At 38.9% G+C, this 22,134-nt stretch overlaps 2 protein-coding genes across 2 annotated transcripts; one reads left to right on the top strand and one right to left on the bottom strand.

Moving 5' to 3' along the window:
• Positions 1–11: 11 nt before the first annotated feature.
• grem1a (gremlin 1a, DAN family BMP antagonist) lies at positions 12–1,453 on the top strand. Its single transcript, XM_072361871.1, has 2 exons — positions 12–130; positions 286–1,453. Exon 2 carries the CDS (start codon positions 291–293, stop codon positions 831–833), a length of 543 nt encoding a protein of 180 aa, XP_072217972.1. The 5' UTR covers positions 12–130; positions 286–290; the 3' UTR covers positions 834–1,453.
• Positions 1,451–21,097, bottom strand: fmn1 (formin 1). The gene is made up of 17 exons (XM_072361869.1): positions 20,319–21,097; positions 19,880–19,988; positions 18,441–18,502; positions 16,957–17,666; positions 15,967–16,108; positions 15,212–15,299; positions 13,074–13,135; positions 12,895–12,983; positions 12,674–12,803; positions 12,429–12,575; positions 10,771–10,830; positions 10,257–10,377; positions 5,875–5,967; positions 4,262–4,313; positions 2,823–2,972; positions 2,085–2,166; positions 1,451–1,830 (listed from the first exon to the last, which is right to left on the bottom strand). Exons 1-17 carry the CDS (start codon positions 21,093–21,095, stop codon positions 1,792–1,794), a joined length of 2,913 nt encoding a protein of 970 aa, XP_072217970.1. The 5' UTR covers positions 21,096–21,097; the 3' UTR covers positions 1,451–1,791.
• Between the last annotated feature and the right edge of the window lie 1,037 nt (positions 21,098–22,134).

The following is a 22,134-nucleotide window of genomic DNA, read 5'->3' on the forward strand; positions in this document are numbered from 1 at the left end:
TGTTCTGCTGACTATCAAGACGTCACAGTAACATTCATAAAGCCACTTCAAGGGGTGTAGGACCTCCAGAGGAAACACAAGCTGCTAACTGACTGAGTAGTCTTCTGGTGGGGAGTTAGACACGCAACAGGTAACCAACTTTTTGTTTTCTTAAGTCATAAATAACCTTGTATTTGGGAAGAAACACCTCGTGTGCCTGCTTGTTTGATGCGTAATCCACGCGTAAAACCTGTGCGTAAAAATGTTCTTGCTTGGTGACTGACTCTAATGATGTTTTCCTTTTAGATTCGATGATGCAGTCACATTCAGTGCTGATCCTTCTGGTGGTTTTCGCTCTGCTACTCACCCGGATGAGCAGCGCGGACACGGGCACATTCCAAGGCGCTTTCCCTCATCCAAACAAATACAACCCGAACGAATCGGATAGATGTCTACAGCCCTCCATTAGTGGACTAATCTCCCGCGGGACGGCGCCTGTGACTTCAACCGACGAAGTGCTGGAGTCCAGCCAGGAAGCGTTGCACGTCACGGAGCGTCGGTACCTGCGGCTGGACTGGTGTAAGACGCAGCCGCTCAAGCAAACCATCCACGAGGAGGGCTGTCTGAGCCGCACCATCATCAACCGCTTTTGCTACGGACAGTGCAACTCCTTCTACATCCCACGGCACATGTATCAGGACGGCAATGCCTTCCAGTCCTGCTCGGCCTGCAAACCCAGAGCCTTTAGCACCGTCACGTACACCCTCTTCTGCCCGGGACAAACGCCCAGCACGCGAAGGAAACGGGTCCAGCGCGTAAAGCTGTGCCGGTGCACAACTGTTAATACGGATTAGACCCTATGATAAAAATTCCCCTCCGTGGAACGTAAAGGAGGGACAGTGTATTTTGCTCAATACAAGAATACAGTGGGACAAGGATTATGAGGAACTTGGCTGAGCCTTTCACTCTAACTGTCGACAAGAAGATATTCAGCTGATTATTACAAAACCTGCTGAAAGATGGCCATTAATGGTTGAATTCCTGATCCCTCTAAGGCTTGACCTGCTGGCAACATGCATCACAGGGACCAGACCTGGCAATCATTCATCATTGCTCGCAGATAGCCTGCTCATGTTTGCGAGAACACTTTGGAGAATTGTTAGCCCATGTTTATTATTTTTATTAAGTGGATACAAATGCCAAAGTGTTTTACCTTGAGTGCCTATGGGATGGTTTGTAACATTTCAAAAAGACATGCTTGTTACAGATTGATGGAAGGTTTAACAGGATGCATCTTCAGAGAGTGTTTCCACTGTGTGGGATGTAAATCTGAAAATTGGTGATATCAATTTATTTTAAATTTAGATCTGCACTACTAAATGCCACTTAATTGGATGACTGTATATAATTTCTGTATCAGTTATTTTAATAGTGCTTGTAAATAAAACAGAATTCAAGTTATTACATGACATTTCTTTGATCTGATCAGTGTTTTTATTTCTGGAAATTATTGTAAAACATCGAAATTTTTCCTGTCAGAATCAATACGAAATGCAAGTATACATTTTGAGAATCTATACATAACTAATAAGATATTTTTTTAAATATTCTGATCTTAAATACACATTACATGGGAAATCATATTACATAAAACTGTCATTTTCTGAGTGTGAGTAAATTGGATTAACATACACATATGATGCATTTATCCTGTGTTCATCAAGGGAAATGTCGCTTGGTAGCCTGTTCCACATCCAGTCGGATTCAGCAATGTGAGGATGGTTGTGTGATTGTTGTGACCCATTCTGAAATTCAAGAAATGTTGGCTTCTTTCTGACGCAGTCGCTCTTTCTGTTGGGAACATATTATTGGATTAAAAATGCAGATGAGGAAAATGTAGATAAATACCCATAATTCAACCTAAGCAGCATGTGTGTGTGGTGTAGATGATATTATTTCCTATGGAAAATGTACAACTGATTCAAACTTGTGCATTCCTGGATCTTCATGCATTAATCTGAACTGCATGTTCAAGGCCTGATTCATCAAATATCTGCTTTCAAATTACTTTGCCTTTTCAGTAAATCACCTGAAGCAAGTCTTACCAGGCTGTTGGGATTGATCTTTCTTGTTTCCACCTTCTTCTCTCCAGTGATCCTCTTCACTGACAGCTGAGCCTCTTTTAACCTTCAAAAAAACATTTCCAATTAGTCAGTTAAGCAGGACCATTTACCATATAGAAAATAAAACACAATGTATATCACAGTGCCGAGAAAAGGTCCAGTCCATCCTTTAATTTGAGACCAAAAGCGTTTATTACAATAACACTGATGTAAGCAGAAGAAGAATTCAGTTAGACAAGTTGAATATTACACCCATGACTGACTGGATGTTTTAAGATATGTTCTAAAAGTTTTCTAAACTTATAAGTGTCCCTAATTAATCAAAGATAGTTATTTGGGCCCGTTCAAAAAAAATTTAACTTGTTTTTTAATTATTTGCTTATGTCACTTTGGTTGTTTGGGATATCTGATCAGAATGACACCAGTGAAGATTTTCAGTGCTCATTCAACTTCAGTGTTCACTCAACAAACTCATAACATCTCAGGATCCATCAGAAGGACCAAGATGATCCTGCTAATAAAAGATTATCTGGAATAACTTGCCTACGTGAGAGCCAAACTAAACATGAGTTAAGCACACTGATGTGGTGGCAATGCAACTAAATATTACCCCTACAGTTAATTTATTAAATAACTTAAGAAAGGTCGTTTCTTAAATTCAAACTGAGCTGAACCAAATACAGTCTAAAATGCATAAATGCACACAGAACTATTACATACCTCTCTTTTGAGATGCTCTTGTTCTCCTTCTTCCACCTGGCTTTGAAGTCGGCACAGAACTCAAACCAGAGCATGAAGAGGTGACTAGCCATTACCTCCTTCTCTCCTGACTTGGGCTTCAGTCCAAAGTACAGAACCAGGTCCTGGAAACTAAAATACAAAAACAGAAAACAACAACAAGATGAAATTTTTATTTTCAGTGCTTCTCATTTAGCTTCTCATCTTAACCAGAAACAGATGATGTAGAATCTTCTTCTGTCAGCTGCTTTTATCAGTTAAAATAGTCTAGTTATACACTGTGTATTGCAGCTTCTTCTGCCACAGTTATGCAGCAGAGAAACTGCTACCATCTGTTTTTTGCACTCTTTTTACTTTTACAATTATTGATGGCAGTGTGATTTTTAGAAAAGTTATTGTTACATAATGTTATAATTTATCTGATATTACTGGCTTCTGGTATTATACATTTATATGATAACAAAAATGACCAGAAATAGATGAAAATAAATAAAAAAGAGGCATAAAATCACAAAAGAACATAGAAAATTAATGAAAGATATCTTCAGAAATCATCACACAATAACACAAAAGAGATTCAACATCAAAATCAATCACACACAAAAAAAAGCAGTGCTGAATGATGAAAATAATGTAGAAATACTAAGACCAAAAAGAACAAAAGAATTTGAAAAGAGATGCAAAATGGGTAGATAGTTGTGCAAATGAACAAAAAAGACATTTACAACAACTATAGAAAGATGCAAAACAACCAATAAAATATTACACAAAAGATTGAAAAATAACTTGGAAGATCCTAAACTGGAAAAAAACATTAAAACCGATTAGAAAAATGACCAAAAAAAGAGAAAACACAGTAAAAAGTTGAAAAAGCACCAAACAGAGAGATAGAAAAAACAAAAATGGCACAAGCCTTTTCTGATCTTTAATTTCTGTCACTGTTTCACAGATGATAACATAAGCAATGACAGACAACTCCCCCTCATACAATTTCTACGTGGCATTACTGTCAGCACAACTGTGGAAAAGACTGAATCACTTTATATTTCTGAAAGAGCCAAGAAACTATCAACACAACAAATGAGACAGAGAAAGATGCGCATTCACTTACATTAAAAGAATGGGTAGAGTTGCTATAGTTTTACATAGAGCTGTAACGCATGTTTAACGTTAGTTATTGCAAACATTAAGCAGCAGCAGGGGCTGTCATCACAGCGGTGGAGGAAGGAGAAGAAAACAACGTAAAATATTCTGTAGCCATTATGTTGTGCATTATCTCAATACTTTTCTGGTGTCACTTTAAACTGCTGCGTTCAACTTTTTTTATGAAAGTGAATTATAAAGCAACATTAGCTCCATGGATGAAGCAAAAAGGAGGACAGTCTCATCTAACAAAAGAACAGCACAGTTAATTTCCCCACCTTTTTTGTACGGTCATCAGCTGATAAGAAGCTTCTGCATGCTCCTTTCTTGCTGAAAAGAAACAGACAGGAAAATGATTTATTACTTGTGTCCCACCATGTTGATAATGTTTTGAACAATCATATTCCCTGTAGAGAGTCTGTAGATTTAAATACTTGTAGGAACACAGTGAGGAGGTCTTGTATGATGATGACCTTGTTTGATGGAGCCAGACAACCATTTGGTCTCTTTAAAGCAGCAATTAGACAGTCAGTTATTCAACAAAGGAGCCATTCTTGTTGCCACTTTCAAATTGCAATGCCATTATGACAAAATAACAGACATGGTACTGATTATCTGTGCCTGTCTCTCAGTAAATATTTTGGGAGTCTGCTTAAGATCCTAGAAAAATGTACAGTTTGGCTTGAAGCCCAAAAGAAAGGAGTGTTTCAGACTAATATCAGGGATTGAAAAAAAGGGAAAAGATCTAACTTTTTAAATGGTCCCAAGTTTTCTGGATAAACCACAGCCCCAGTGCTGTTTCTTTAATGATGATACTCAAATAAACTATGTTGTTCAAGCACTTAAAATTAATCCTCAGCATTGACATAAGGCAAGGAAAAAAACATGGCACAAAATGGAATGGCTCAGTTAAATGGATGGATATTTTTTGCAGTAAAAGAGCATAAAAGAGACTAAGAATGTCCAGTGCCTGAGTGTCTGAGGCAGGAATCACTCAGTCATTGCCAAATCTGCCTGATCCCTATCTGAATGTCTAGTCTTTATTCTGAATCCATCCTATCTCCCTGACACACAGATACCCATGAAAACAGAACATTTACAGGCTGGTAAAGTGATGACTGGGGACAATAATCTGACAAGTAGGAGCACTGGAGGATTACTGGCTGGGCCTACTATGTACAGAGCTGCTGTTAACACTTCTCGTTTGGAAGTCGATCGAAAGCAAAATTACAGCAAGGAAACACAGAAAATAAGGTGATCAAAAAAGACCAGAAATGTCAAATAACTACAGTAAAAAACAAAACATACACAAAAAGATGCAGAATGATTAAAAAAAAGAGCTCATATATAAAACAACCACAAAATACACATGACAATCTAAAAGTTACAAAAGAGGTTAAAAAAGAGAAAAATTAATGAGAAGCAGAAAAAAACACTACAAGGAGACAAAAAATAAGGGAGACAAAAAGACACCTTTTTCAGTCCTTTTACTCTAAGGTTAGAGTGTTGAGAGACCATTGACATGCCTGTGCTAAAGATTGTCTCATAATCTGTTCATGACTAGAGGCTGTGGAATAATTAGGAAGAGGAATAATGGAGGTAAAAATTGAAGAAGAGCAGACTGGCTGGCTATCATATGTTGGGGAGGTTGCATAAGGATACACAACCGAACCTAGTTCTAAAAAGACCTTGAAAGTATGAAAACTAAATATCTAAATTTAGACCAAAATATCTTCAGTGCTGTCTTTATGCTCTTTAGTCAGATTCTAAAGACGCAAACAATATTAGGGTGTCATTCTCAACACTTCTCATACACCGATTTTGGTTTTTAACATGATACATAAGAAAAATATGCATTCAGACTTGCAGCTGCACAGTACTGTATATTTACCGGTGATGACAAAAGCCTCCATCTTGTCCTTGAATGGCTGCAGGTGCTCTTCAGGTGAACCCGAGCAAACTTCCTCTAGATCTTTCTCACATCCTGAAACAAAGAATCACGATGCTTAGAAACCTATTGCATAAAATTCATGTAGGGTAAAAGAAAAGTACAGAAATGCAAAGGCATCTATAACACTAGCATGAATGTGAATGCTTTGGATGACTTTATAGATAATGTGCAATAATGGGAAAGATACAACAACAGGAAGCAAAGTTTGTGTCCCATTTGGATCGAATTTTCAGTATCTTTTTTTTTTCCCACTTCATCATGATTACGAAGGTACCCAGCAGTTCTAAAATTAGAAGCCAATGTGGAGTGTCTTAAAGTTTAAAATCACCGACAGCCACAAGGTGCTGGCACCAAAATACTACTGGCGCCACATCAACTTCTCTCATTTAATACTAAGTCAATACATATTTTCCATGAGCCATTAAGCGTTATTGGCTAAATTCACTGCTGAAGATTAGTGTGCTTGTGGTCATTTTGAAGATAAGCCCAATAGTTAAAGAGACATTAGGCCTCGAATGTATGTGTTTTTGTTGAATCATGTTTTAAGTATAACCCTCCCTCTCCATAAATATGCTTCATAAAAGTAAAGATGGAGAACGCTAATGCCGAACATCCAAACAATGATTATACAAAACAATGGGAAAAACTTAATTTGAATTTGTCTTGGTTGCCTGGATGGCAAGTCCTATCTAACAATGCCACTTAGAATGGCAAACAGCTCCATGCATGGGTTTGTCCACTTCCTAACGGACTCTCCGCAGGGTCCATGGCTGACAATAGCTGGAAACTGACTAGCCTTTGACTAGGAGATGAAATTCTAAGTGGGTGCATCTGTAGTAAATTTAAACCACAATGAAGCAATTTTGCTTCATAGGAGCTCAAGAAGCATCTAAGGTTGATAAATGACTGCCAAGACTTCAATGCACTGACATCATGAGTGCATCCATGCTTTTTGGTTTATGATTTTATTTCCTTCGAGAGAACACGAGTGATTGGATGAAGTTTTTGTCAACCAAAGTCACCAGCAAACTTAAAACAGTCAGATGAGCCCAATGTTACACACAACCAGAAACTGAATAGAAACCACAGTTGCTGATTGCCGTCACACATAAAATCCATCCGTTTGTGCTAGTATAGGACACAGATTGCTCCAAAATGTGTGTTGCTACGACAAACAATTAGCTTGGAGCCTGACAAGATGGATCCTCTTCTGACTGTGATCTTGTGAATTTGTGAATCCAGCTACCTAGCAAGATAACTGTTTTTAAGTCAATATTTGAGATTTAAATGGTTGATTTCTCAAGAAATAATACCCTTAAAGATAATTTTATTATCAAAATGAACACAATTTGGTACCCATCAGTGAGCACATATGCAGCAATGATTATGTGGTAGATACAATAACCTATTCCATTAACTTATACCCCATTTTTGTCTATACTTACTGATTGTATATACAGGTAATTACAATGTTTATTCATGTGATTATTCAGTTAACATGTCATGGACCACGATGAGTTAGCTGGCTTGCAGTAATGATAGAGAGAAAAATTACTGTCTATTTATTTGATATTTCATGGGGGCTTTCAAAGACTTTCCAAGACCAGCACACACCCGACAGAAAGAGGATAGTCCAGGGTTGAGCTACTCCACCTGTGCCTGAGCGACAGGTTATCAGCACAGCTTCCTCAATCTGACATTACTTATTGAGATTCACCCAGAGATGGCGACTACAAACTCCGCTCCCTCTCTCTCTTCCTCTGCCTGTCTGTGGCTCCAAGTTGCTCTGCATCCAATCAGTGGATCAGAGGAGCCAGTCTGCGAGACCAGTCATAATAGAGGCTGAAGAGGGAGCCGAGTCCCCGGCCCCCCTACCCTGATGCTCGATCAACATCTCCCAGATAAGATTACAGAAGAATACTGTTTTCATTCTGGATTTGTGTAAACTGTGGAGGCGGGTATCTCTCCATGCATTGTGTGGGGAGCCTTTCTTTTCTTTTGAGTGATTTTTGTGCTGACAGAAGTTTGCTTATTTCAGACTGAAGAGGGTTCGGGACCTTCACATAAACACAGCCGACTGATGAGGTGTGTGGTGCTTTCAGATGTGAGACTGCAATTACACAAACTGCACTGATTTTGTTGCACAGAAAGGGATAAATACTTTCTTGAAGAGGTTTTGAGGTTTTGATGATGATAGGTTTGGATTATTCCCCCTTATAAATCACACGATGACCTCTGTGAGATTCCACAGTGACATAACTCTTTCAATGAAGCAAAACACAAGCTCCAACACAAAAGAGTAGGAGGAAAGTCCTCAGGAAGGAAAAACAGCCCATAGTTTCCATTATAAACAGCATAACAGGTAACAGGTAAACTGAAATTGATAAAAATAAAGTTAGACAGTTAGACAGTCTCCCAAAATTATTCTGACATATTATTATTCGGACGACTGCAGTGCATAGTGGGATGTCAGTTTAAGTCATAGCCAAGGGAAATACAGAAAAAAAAATACTAAAACCATGCAGGCTGTTGACGTTTGTGTGAAGTTATGTGAAATATTTTGGGCTGTTTGGTTCTCGTGAAAAGAAAAAGTTTTATGAAATGATTTCCTCTCACAACTCACTGTAGTATAATGTGCAGTGATTGCAGTAAAAGAATAAGGGGCATTTCTTGAACTAATGGTATGTAATGGTCAAACATCATTGTGAACATGCTTTTTTTTGGGAAAGAGGTGAGAATGAACATGCAAAGTATACCAAACCTCATGACAATCTAAGCAATAGTAGTTAAGCCTTTTCACTCAGGAAAATCAGGGGATCAATGCACTCTAGAGGGTTGGTTCTCTGGAGTAGATAAATATTTGAGTCTGGACCAGCACATAACGATTATGACTAATGAAGGAATCAAAATATCAGTGAGGCTGTAGTTAGTTTTAATGAAAAACTTGGGTTTATTTAAAACAACCAGAATTTGCTCCTGGAAAACTTAATCACTGGTGACTCTGAATGTAGTCTTCAATAAGGCTACGTAGGCAGGAGAAAACATTCATTTCATATAATTTGTTTGGCATTTAAGTCGCAAAAGAGCTATTTTATATATCTGAAAATTAAGCAAAATCTGCACGACCAGATACATATGCAGGTTAGCAATAAATACGTATTCTCCAGCCAGCTAATTTGAATTACCTCTAAAACTGAGTACATTTGTTTTTGTTTAGTCTCTAAATGGATGGTTGAAAAGAAACTAAACCACCAAAGGTCATACCTACTGAACAGAAACACAGGGAGAGTGAAGAAAAAGCAAAGCCTCAAAGCATGAGGGCAGTTCAAACAGATTGAACAAAAGGAACCTGCGACAGGCGATCCAGATTGCACAGTGGTTTGGGTAGATGGCCCGATAAGACAAAGCTGTGTTGAGAGGTAAAGAAAGCTATCTGTGGCACATTTCTGGGGGCCACACGGGTGCCCAGGTGATACAGCCGAGCAGGTTAAGGATCTGTGCATCTCTGCAGAGATACTACAGATACAGGAGGTCTGGAGATTACATAAGTGGAAAGCTACGGTCTCCCTGCACTGGCGACAGGGGTACAAAGGCACAACAATGGGAGATCTGATGGGCAGAAGGATTAGAGGCTGGATCTGAAAGGCGCCAGGCCAGTATCAGCAGCAAGACTCCCGCTAGTCCCTGGCTACACACACACTAACACACATGAAATGCATGCAAAACCACATGCATACATGGGGACACGACAACGCACTCACTCATAATCATACGCATGTACTGTACGCATTGTCTTCAGAATGGCTTGTAGCTGACTGGCATGCAGAATGGCGTCATAAGAGCACACTTAGGGATAAGACAGCCAAGAGGAAATCTTTTGTTCTGGAGTTCCAGCTAACATGAGTTTGGTCACAGAGGCAGGCCTTCAGCACAGAGTATAAACAGCTACTCAATGGCTGGGGCCAGCAATGGGAAACCAGGGTGGTGAGTTTTTGGAGGGGAGGGGGTGTTTAAGGAAAAACGATGCCAGACTGGGCCGAGGTTTGGTCTGTGGGAACCTCTGGAGAGCAACGCAAAATCACAGTGATAGAGTTACACAGACTGGCCAAGGTTTTCAAGCAAAAACACACAACAAAATGACCACAAGTCGAGATTGTTCCCGGTCAACCAGTCACATGTGTGTTGAGGCTCCCCCGTGTGACTTCTCATGTTTTGGGGAATGTGTGCAACCATCTAATATCATAGAAGGGGGGAGGGTTACTCTTCCAGAGTTTATTTTCCTATCTACAGAGAAAAGGAGAGGTTGTAAGGAAGTCACATACTTGCCAGATCTCGTCCGAGTTGTCTTAGATCTCTGCTGAGGTCATCAAACTTGACTTGTGCTGCCAGGAAGACATCCTGAGGTTCAGGGAGAGGAAAGATACTCTTATCTGTGCCGGCGTTCTGGTGGAATACAGAGAAAATGTGTTACAAAAAGGAAAATAAAGCTTAATTACGCCAACCTAGCCAGATATCCATTAAAAATATGAACTATAATTGTTTTCATTATGTTTTTTGTCTATTTTGACTCTGATAAAGACATAGCTGTATGTAAGAATTGATTCATTTGCACAATTAAATGTTGCAAGTCAGCATGGGTAATTCTCACCACAACACCCTAAAAAAGGCTTGAAACCTATTTTGTGTCACACTTTTGCCTTTAAAAGCACTTTTACCCATTTTTCTCAATGAACTCAAGGATTAAATCCAAGTAAGGCCCAAATCTTCAAAATCTTCAACAAAAAAATACTTATACACAAGTTTCATGCACACTAAAACCATATTTTTTTTAAATACCTTGTCCATATTGTGCAGGTAGTATGACACCACAAAGTCCGCCAGGCTTATACGATTGTCCTGAGAAGAAAGGCAGGAGCCACTTTAAAGGTGAATCAAAAGAAAGTAAAACTTTGTTACTGCAAAAAATGAAATTGCTCGCATGCTTTTTTTTTAGAATCTGATAAGATATTTCTTTTTCCCAGGACTTTTTTATGTATGAGCATTTCATCTCAATCATTTATCGATTTTATCAAAATGAAAATCTACGTCGTTGCTGAAGTTAATGCTTGAAACTGTTAAGCCTTTCTTAATTCTTAATTACTTTATATTCCTTGAAACAAAATAAATGTACAAGATTTGCGTCAGGTCTCTTTTACTTAAATATTCAATATAAAAATTATATAAAAAGAGTTGGTTCTTTTTTTTTAAGTGTAGTGTGCAAGGAATACTAATTACATTAAAACCATGTAATGCATATTTTTTGTATTGAGAGATTTCTTGATATCTTGCACGAATCAGGGTAATTTAGTTAATTGATCTGTTAGTAGCAAATAGATGAAGTTTTGAAACAGGATTTTAAGCTCCTGTGGAGCCAATGTTTTCCCCTCTTAAGATTCATATATTGGGGTTGAAAAGTTTTACAATATAGTGTAATTATGCATACAAGAGCAATGAAATAAACCCTAGATATCCACACAAGTCATTAAAGAGCATCAAATTAAACAAGCAAGGTGACATGCAATATACATATGAGTTGGTGGTAAGGGTTTGTAAATCTTTGCTTTCTCCATATGAAGCAGGAACATCAGCTAAACGCGGATCAGTCCTGCACATCAGTGTTGAGGGATTTGAGCCCATACAAACCTTAGCCAGCCACGTACGTCACGTTTGATCTCACTCATTATCACTACTCAATGGAAGCGATGCCTTCATTTGCTGTGAAGGGTTCTTTTGTGACCTGGTAGACTATTATACACTCCTGCTGTGATCTTCTCTGGTCAAACAGTCCTGGGGAGGTTTCCTTCGTTTGAACACTGTGTCTGACTGCCCTTGGAGATGGTTTTGTAACTATTTCAAGCCATGTGAACATAAACAGCTCTTTACTTGTGGCCCTTTGAAATCCCATTTGTTTGTGTCATGATACACAATGTGAAGATCAGACTTTGGCACAACTGTCTTCTTTAAATAAAACAGGACACTCACTCACACCTGCCTGTCTCCCCCACTGATTGAAATCATCCGACTCTAATTCTATTTTCACTGTTACTTAACTCTCATACATCTGCCCTTTCATTGGCTTCTCTATATTTAATTGTATATTTTATGACATACAATCTGAGATCTTACTCTTAATAGTGTAAAAAAATAAACTTTTGTCGAATATGGCTAAAAATATATGGCAGCAACATACTCCATTTTTTTGGTAAGTATTAAGTTTTGCTGACTCAATAATTACAACAGTTTTAATAGTGGCTGTGGCTCAGCAGATAGCAGTCATACACCACTCACAAGGTTCAGTCCTTAGCAATATACTGAGAAAAGCAATTCTTCTTTTGGCTTTTGCTCAATACAAATCAGGTATTACAGTCATCTCAGCTGTCTTCTGTCCCAATAAAAAGCACATGGCTGACAGGCAGAAAAACAGCCCCAGTCACTCCATATTTATCAGGCATTACCTTGCTCTTGACATCCTTGAGTTTGGGGAGGATTTCCAAGCCAAAACCGTCGGCTTGACCTCTGGTCCCGCTGCCTCCGTTCATGTGGTTTCCCAGAGCCAACACCAGTCCCATTACTTCCCTGACACTGTTGCTCCCCAGCAGAGCCTTAAAACCGAAAACACACACAAATAACATCTTACAAAGGCTGGTGTTCTCAGAGATGCTTGGGGCTTTAGTGAGGCTTTGTTGTGTTCTTTACACACCTTACACACAGTGCAGACGGTGTTGAGCTTGCGTTGAATGGAGGCAATCCCATCAATATAGGCTGACTGGAAAATGATGCAGCGAGCTCTGCCTGCAAAGTCTGGGATCTGAGACAGCTCATACAGGAACCTGGGGAACAAATAGAAAATCTTGAATGTCTAAACACAATGAATCACTGCTGTGCCCTCGAAACATTTTTCCTTTTAGTTGAGATACTGACTGTTCAGGTTTGTCCAGCAGTTTAACGTCCTCTTCCTCTGATGTCTCATAGTGTTTCTTGATCCTTTCCAGCTCCTCTGGCTGTGCTCTCTGTGTCAGTGACAATTACATCTGAACAAGTTGTTCACAACTGTATTCTTGTAGTGAAACTGCAGTAAAGTGTGCAAGTGTAATACGCACATTTTCATACAGCGCTTCAATTGTCTCCAGGTCCACCACAGAGTGATCCACTGTCAGTACAGCTAGAAGCAAAAAGATACAGAGGCATCAGAGTTTAGCAGGATACAAAAATGCTGGGATTGATACACATGAATGGGTTTTATATTCATGCTGTACAGCTCTGGAAATCCAGTCAGAATTGACAGAAATACAACGTAATGCAGGTGTCAAAGTAAGTTGTGTCTGAAGATGGGTGACATGAATACAAAACTACTCATGCTTGACTGCTTTGTGATTGTGGCCTTTTGACCGGTGTGCAACATTAAGTGAGGACAGCCCTTCCAGTGAACATATTCAGTAATAAAAAACTTCATTACAATTTTAGAGAAATTACCATCAATTATACACATATGAAAACCACTCCAAGTGACCATTTGTGTAGTAATAGCTCACTGGCAAAGATTTCCACAAAAAGGAAGAGTAGCTGTGTTGTGTTTATGTGATAAGCAAAATCACAGATTAGATCCACAACATCTTCAGATGTTCAAATGTATATTTTACCCATCTTTCCATCCACGTACTGTATCTGTGGCCGTTAGAGGTAAGCATGAAAAAAGAAAAGCAATAAGGCCAGAGAACTACAATTACGTTCTTCTCAGTGGCAAACAAAAATATTTTGTAGATTGGGATTAGACATGCAGATCGCCTTGTCTTGCTGACATTATAGTGAGAGGTTCAGCTTGTAATCGTGCTGTTGATTCACCCACAGCTCAAATTCAGAGGGAAATACAGGGCTGGTTTAGTGTGATGCCGGGGTTAAAGTTAAATAAGGGTGATGTTCAGGGAGCTGCGGTTACCTGAGTGTTTACAGCGTGTTCAAATGCCCAGACTGCCTGCAGACAAACATGCCTTGCTCAGTGATCCATGCTGTGATGAATGTCTTATAAACCAGGATGTTTGTTTGATTACACACACTGTGAGGTTTTAATGGTGTTTTCCATGGCAATACAAATGCTGTTTTTTAGGGTTTTCCACCAGAAATAAAAATACACAAAAATGTGTTGCATGCAAATGGGAAAATTTTAATGTTATAGCTAGAAACAGACTAGAATCTGTCATCCCTGAAATTACAGATAACAGTAGGCAGAGTTGAAAGTGGTTTCCAGATCATTTACTAAAGTAAAATGAATTAGTGACTTCAGCTTCAACTTGGAAAAACTCACTTCCTTTTACTGGAGTAAAGGAAATAAATATCAGCAGTAAATTTGACTTTATATGGCATGTGTAGAGAAGTGTTTTACAATTTATTACTAGTTCTAGTATTAAGCTGTGATTCTGTGGATGTAATCTTCCTCAATTTATGCACTTCTGGGAGGTTACATTTACTTCAAAACAAAGCCTATAATTTTATATGATTATGTCAATGTTCTAAACTCCTCATCTTCAAAAACTGGCAGATAGTAGGAAGCAGCGAAGAATTTTAACACCTCAGAGAGTAGAAACACTGTATTGATCACTCTGTATTGATACAGAATGAGAGGTAACGCTTAGTTATTAATTATCTGAAAAAACTGTTAGGATAAAATTCTCCATTAGCTCCATAAGCCTAATTTGCTCATTTATTAACCCAAAAGTCAAAATTCAATAACTTCGCTTCACCCATTGTGTGCATTGTATTGTAAAGTGTCGAGTAGATTGATAGTGGCCTTTAATTAAATCAGTTTATCATAAGAAGTGACTAATTTTATTCTATTTTTGTCAAAAGAGGATGCTGTAATGATTGAATGTTTAGTTTGCCTCTTCCTGCTTTATTTTTTATATGTGTTTTCATGATGTGATAAAGTTTCCTGCCTTTGGCTTCACCACCTGTGTTCACTCAGTTAGATGATCACTCTATCCTGCATATATTGCCCCATTTTAGTTTATTTACTGTCTTTGTATTATGATTGAATTTCTGACATTCTCAGTTCTGGTTTTTATAGTTTTGGTCAATAAATGTATTTCTTAGATGTTAAATGCTGATTAAGGTTTAGTTTTAAGTTGACATGATTAAGATTAACATAAACTTCTTTACAAATATAGTAAATACCCTGATATCAGAGTACAACCAGTGTAGTTTTCTCTTGCAATACATCTGAATGAACAAATGAACAAATCACCTTGTTGAATATCTTTCATTTCCAGGTGGAGGCTTGATATGAGGATGCCCACAGCCTGAGAGCGCTTACCATCCAACAGCTTAATGATCTAAAACACACAAGGTTACCATGACCACCTTACCACTGAAAAACATTAGTGAGGCATTAGTGGAGAGTGTACTGTGAAATTAGAGCAAAACAAAGGTCACATTACACACTTCTTGCATTTTTAATCAGAGTCATCAAGATGGAACAATCTAGATCTGTTTTGTCATGTTATTCCACTAAATTTAGTACAAATTGGCTTTTAAATGTTTCGCCACATATTGAGGCTATTTGACTTATGTCCCGTATGTCACTGGATGATTGTATCTGGGTTTGTATCTGGGTTTTTCTGCTATACAACTAGAAATGTGCAACAAATGGGTGACAAGTTAAACTATTGCTAGAAAATGCCAGAATTTCTGGACAAATACTCTACTGTACGGAAACATATCAAAATTTTGATTTTGATATCATATTGTGTATCTTTTTAGTTTGACTGACATTAACCTTTTCGACAGTTTTCACAATGAGGGAGACACGGGATAAAACAGTAAAGGAATTTGGTCATTTAGTGAAATGGTTTTACAAAATATCTGCATTCAAACCTGGATTTATATTGTGTTTTTAAATCTGCAAACACAACAGCATTGGCTCCCTCTAGTGGACAAATCACTGCCACATCATACTGAAGCTGAATTATGTTTAACATGATGCTGAAGATGATTGCTTACCTTCCTGGCTTTGGCTTTCTTCTCATAAGCCTCTGATAGTGGCTTCCTATTCGTCTTTGTAGTGATTTTAGCAAATAGATCCTCAAAGTCGCTGGTATTGATTATTTGAGGTTCCTCTAAACTGCTCCACATTGTGTTGTTCCTAAGGAGAGAGAAACACAGTGTTTGATGCATGATGTTAATCAGTTTATCATTAACTTGGATAGTGGTATCACAACGGTGTGTTGATGTATCTGTTGGTTTGCTGATTTCCCAAAATTAAAGATGACCAGGATATAGTTGATGCCCTCAAATGTTTGTCTGATCAACAGCAGAAGGCCCAGTTATACACAGAAAACAAGTCATCAACAGGATTGCAGAGCTGACGAAACATTTGGTGCTATAAAACAATCACTTTTTCAAAACACTTAAGAGACCCTTTACAGGGTATTAATTCAATGTAATGTGATTGTCCAGTTTTGTCAGAACTTTATCTTTGATTTGGTGTAGTCTTCTAAAACAACACTTTAAATCATCTACAATATTTTTCATAATATCATGATATCACAATTCTTTTCATAGCTCCAGAGTCTCATCTCGGCCTAAAAAACGTTCAAAAGTTTGGATCAAAACCTTGAATTAATGTATGTACATGTAGTTGAATCTGGTTCTTATCCGTGATATTCATTCAATGATACTTTCACTGCTGGACACGCTAAGGGCTTTTATAACAAGGCAGAAATCACATTTTTAGGATTTAATCCAATATAGTTTTCAATGTTAACAATGTTTCAATGTTAACAATATTTTCATGAGGAGTCTTTTTGAAATTGGGAGAAGTTGAGATTCGAACCAGGAATCTTGGATAATTTCTTGCAGAAAAACATTTTGTTGCACCAACTGCAACTCAAATGCAAATATTTAATATTTTAAGTACTTTTTGCTGATTCTACCTGAGAAATGCTGAACAGCAGTATATGATTTTGAATATGTTCTGAGGTGTGAACATACCTGTCCTGAATCTGGATTCTGGTCCAGTAAAGAGGCTTCATGGGCCGGGAAGGCTCCACTGCTGGTTTCCTGGGAGGTTTATCAATGATGAGACCCGCAGCTGGTGAAGGAGGTAGAAGGAGGGCTACACCTGGCATGGATGGAGGAGGAGGAGGCGGAGGTGGAGGTGGAGGTGGAGGGACAGTTAATGCCTGTTTGTGGTTTACGGCTGGTGACAAACATGGCAGAGGTGGTGGAGGCGGAGGGGAACAGCTGTTTTGTTTGGCTGGTAGTGTTGTCTGAGAAGCAGCTACTTGCTTTTCTGAGAGAGGTGGAGAGTCTCCAGGAGGAGGAGTTTGTTCTGAAGTTAAAGGTGACGAGGAGGAAGATAAAGAATCATCCCTCTGACCAGCTAGGCTGAGGCTGATGGAACGCAGGTCCAGCTTTTTGGGGGATGCCTTGTGCTGCTGAGGGCTCGTGCAGGCATTCCCTGTAACCTCTCTATCAGGACTTTTGATGAAAGTCTCTCGGTCCGTCTGGATGCAAACATTACGGAATGATTTGCGTAGAGAGTTATCTTCTGTCGAAACAGCAACATCTCTGCATTCTCCTGGACAATGGTTCCAAACCTGGGAGACTTTGGCCTGTAGCTCTGCCAGAGTGAGCTCCAGATGGGTAATATTGTCCTCATGTTCCACCCTCAATCTGGAGAGTTCCAGCTCAAAGTTCTCCTGAAAATAATGATGGCAAAAAATTGAGGGTCATAACCCTGAGCTTCTTTTTTTCCTGAATGATGATGCAGAATAGTTCTATCTATTATAGATCTATCAGAGTTCAGGTTGTATTTAAGTACAGACAAACTAAATGCTTACATTACCACATTTCTGTTTTACTTTGTTAGCACTGAAAAGAAAGTGCAGCTGAGGCTGATGGGAGTTATACCTCAAGATATCAGAAGAGTTTTGAGGGAGAAACTTATTTTGTGCAGATCATCATTGTGTGTACAGTTTACATATCCACCAACATAACAGAAACTACCATACACATGTCACATATCATCAATTAACAGTACCAAGTAAAACTTACAGAACACAATACATATGTGACAAACAGAATGGATATTAAAATAATGAGATCAAAAGACGATTTAAAATACATTTTTTAAGAGATAAAAATAGTTAAAATCCATCAATATATCCATTTTTCATCCCCACTTAATCCAATTTGGGTCACCAGGTGGTATTGAATAGCTGTACATGTATAAATAAGATTTAGGATCGATAGATCAACCATCCATGAGTCAGATGGGTGCAGGACCAAAACATTTTTATCAAAGGTACAAATAATAAACAAGGAGCTAGCTGTTAGAAGAAGTGTACCAATCATTCATGACTGCTTTTAACTCTAAAGCAATACCAGCATATCAAATAAATTCACAGGCTTTTAATTCTGTTGCCTACAAAGCACCACAAGTTTCAACTGGTCACCACATCCTTTTAACTGACCTGTAACTTCTCCAGCTCCTCTTTGCATCCTCTCTTCAGCTGCAGGAGAGCAGCCTGGTGCTCTGTGAGGAGAGAAATCAATGAATTAACAAGAAATATTTCCCCATTTTACAAGAGCCACCAGATGATGGCAGCCAAATGCCTCAAATGTAACACACAGAGAGACATGCTCCACGTGGTAAAGCTAGCTGGCATCTTAAACAAACTTTTTAAGCAAACATTAATCTGTTAATGGATTACTGAAAAGTCTATTAGAAAACATATTCACTGTCGCCTTCCTGACAGTGTTTATAGGGGTGTGGGTGTGTACACACAGAGCACACAGTTTCATTGTTGCTCAAACAATATTTGATATTCCTTCTGGTAAACAGATGATGATCTTTTAAAAAGAAGGCTGGAGACTTTTGGCAGCTCATCCACAGAAATACCAAAGGAACCATGACCAGCTCCATACCTTAAACCCTTCAGTGTCCTCACTAAGACATTAAACAGACAGAATCAAATTTAGTTGCTCAAAAAGTAAATCAGTCTTTTTGCAGTAGGGAACATACATGACAAATACCATAATACAATTTTAAAAAAGCTCATGTTCTGCTCATTTAGAGTTCTAATATTTTATTTTGTTACCAGAACAGTCAGAAATGCTTTAATGTTCCACAAAGATATTTTTTGTCTCACACTAAACATAGGGACACCACCTACTGTCACTTCCTGTCTGAAACAGTCAGCTTTGGCTGGTTAGCTGATTGGTCAAAAATGAGAAGCAACAGTTGCTCTTTTACAAGGTGTGCCATACTCGTGACTAGATGTTGAATATCAGATTCAAGCACTTCAACTTCCAAAAACACAAGAAATGTCCTGTTATTTCATTTGTAGTTTAAGCGATAACTTGCTGAACATTTGTATAATTTTCAGTGAAAAGTTGCTTATCAGGATGTGTAGTTGTTGGCTGCTGTACAGCCACCGTATGCCACCAGAGATGAATGATTTAGAATCATAAACAAATAATCAAAATGACGTTTATTCAGTTTGTAATCTAATAGAAGCTCTCTCATAGTCAAGGTGGAGTTGTACAGACTGAGGACGCTCAGAGGGTGGAGTTTTGTTTATCTTCCCTGGAGAGCTTGATAACACATACATGATATCACGGAGCAGACACTGCTTCTCATGCTTATAAAAATGTATATATTTTCATTTACCACAAACAGAAGTCTTTCAGTGTGAATAACTGCTCAGGAACAAAGTGACATACAGCTGTTGCAGCAGAACTGGGTGATGAGCGATGGAAATATCAGGTTTTGTTAAGTACACGAAATGTGCAGAATGATTTGGTTTCGAGTGAATATCAACACTCAATTTGCAAAATACTTAAAACCAAGACTGTGTCTTCAAGACTAAATATTACATGTAGTCCTGTATGCATATAGATTAGTGAGTACCTGCTTCAGTGTACTTTAGTCCAACTTTTTCTTCTTTAAGAGGCGGCCAGACAGCTTGTAGACGACCAGGAGTCCGTTCCTCTTCTTCTCCAGGAGTGGATGCCCCTGACTGTGGGGAGAGATTGACAACAGACATTTTTCATTACTTTAATAGAGCTTGACCAGCTCCATCCATCACCAAGAAGCATCCAATAACCTTTCAGCTACTTGACTGATGCATTCGCAACAGTGGTGCATGCCCATGAGTTTTTATGCATTGAGTGTTTGGATGGCCCCTGTTTTGTTCATGCTTTAAAGAGCTCTCCAACCAATCTTTTTGCACCCCAATTCTAATGAAATTCCTTTGCTCAAAACTTTTTGTGTGATTTACTTTTAAAAGGGATTGCAGTAAACAAATCTGACATAGATTACAAATGAAAATATCTTAATCTTCCCTTACTTTGGCATCAGATAAGTCTTTCTTCTCTGCTGTCTTTTTGGGTGTTCGCTCAAAAAGCGTTCTTAGTGAATCTTTATCATTTCTCAATCTCTTCCTCACTGCATCCAAGTCGATCTTCTCTGCTGGATCCTTCTTCAACGGCTTTGGGGTGAAAAAGGCCTTGAATGCATCAAAAGCGGCCTCTGCGCTGGATACAGGTTTGCTAGCCTCAACCGGCACTGAAATGTTCACATCTTCTGTTTGAAGCTCTTTCCTTTCATCCTCTTCACTTTCATCATTTCCACCCATTCTGTTTTCATCTTGGTCTCTGTCCCCCTCCAACTCCTGCTCTTCTTTCTCATCTCCCTTCTTTTCCCTATTCAGAAACTGGGAGATCTGGTCCAGAAAGCTTCCCTGAGCCTTGACATCATCCTGCTTTTCTGTGGAAACTGCCCTCTTTGCCCCCTGATGAGGTGATTCAATCTGAGCCACGGTATCGTGCTCAGGCCCAACGACCCCCTTCCTCAGGACCCTCAGGCCACTGAACAGGGCCGGGAGCTGAATCTGCTTGTTGTTGGGAGAGCCTGAAGAGAAGGTGGCTCTGGTGAGAGTGGATCCTGTTGTGGGATTAGTAGCTTGGGTCGCAGATGTTATACTAATATTCGGTGAAACATCTTTTGGGCTGGAAGGATGGTGGGGCTGGTTGCAGGAGTCTGGAGAAAAATTTGTTTTCTCCTGTTCTTCATCCTTGACACTTATCCTCTCCTCTGTATCCTCCAGCATTGGTTCCTCCTGCATTGGTTCCTCCTGCATTGGTTCCTGCTCCTGAACAAGGTCTCCTGTCCTTGTCACAGTTATCACAGCACGTCTGGTTTTAGCTTGCCTGCTTTTATCAAATTCCTCAGCTTCAAAATCTAAATCAGAATTTAAAGTTGGGACAAAGTCTTCCTGACAGGGAGAACTTTGAGTATTTCCTTTTTTTACATCCTGGTTGGTTTCATTAGTATCATCTTGCTCGACAAAGATTGGTGACAATAAACCACAATCTGTATCTGTGCTGTTAGTGGAAATATGTTGACAATTTTGGTGCAACACACATTTTTCCACTGATGAATCTTCTTTCTTGCAGCCATCAACTTTGTGTCCATGCACCTCATCACTCTGGTCATGACTTGCTGTGAAGCTCTGCTGCTCTGAGCCTCTGTCAGGATTTACCACCCTGCTTTGCTGCTGCATTAGGATCGAATTATTCTTTACTTGATCGATTGTGTCTGAGGAATTTCCCTCTTCCCCAGAAGCTAAATTTTCCAATGAGTTAAATGCATTTTCACCTTCATGGGACACATCTCTACAATGCACAGGAACATCCTTAAATGTCATATAGTCATTTTTCTTGAGATCTGCACTCTGCTCTTCCTGTATTATGTCCTCACTTTGCTCCTGTGAGAGGTTCCTGAAAGTTTTCAGGACAGCTTTTGGCTGCTCCATTTGCTGCAAGAAATGGTAGTTATCCAGAACTGAGTCAGATGGAAAAGCTTGAACTTGTACCACAATGTCCACAAGTGGTTAATGTTCACTCTGCTTCTTTCAAAGTTTTGAATGGAAAAAAATTCAGTCTGAGAGTGTGATTGGTGTCAAGGCATCCACATGGCATGCATAAAATTGCTCATTCCAGCATCATGCAACGTTAGATTATTATCAGCGAATAAATGCAGGAAATGTTTTGGCCAATAAAGTGTAAATCATGTCAAAAAAATCCAACCTGTTTGATGTCCAGTTTGCTGAAAATAAACAGATTTCTCTTTTCTGTGTTCCAACAGCTCCTGCATGTCTTACC

This window comes from Leuresthes tenuis, unplaced genomic scaffold (assembly GCF_036924035.1).
Source record: "Leuresthes tenuis unplaced genomic scaffold, fLeuTen1.0.hap1 SCAF_13, whole genome shotgun sequence".
In the NCBI taxonomy this organism is placed as follows: domain Eukaryota; kingdom Metazoa; phylum Chordata; class Actinopteri; order Atheriniformes; family Atherinopsidae; genus Leuresthes; species Leuresthes tenuis.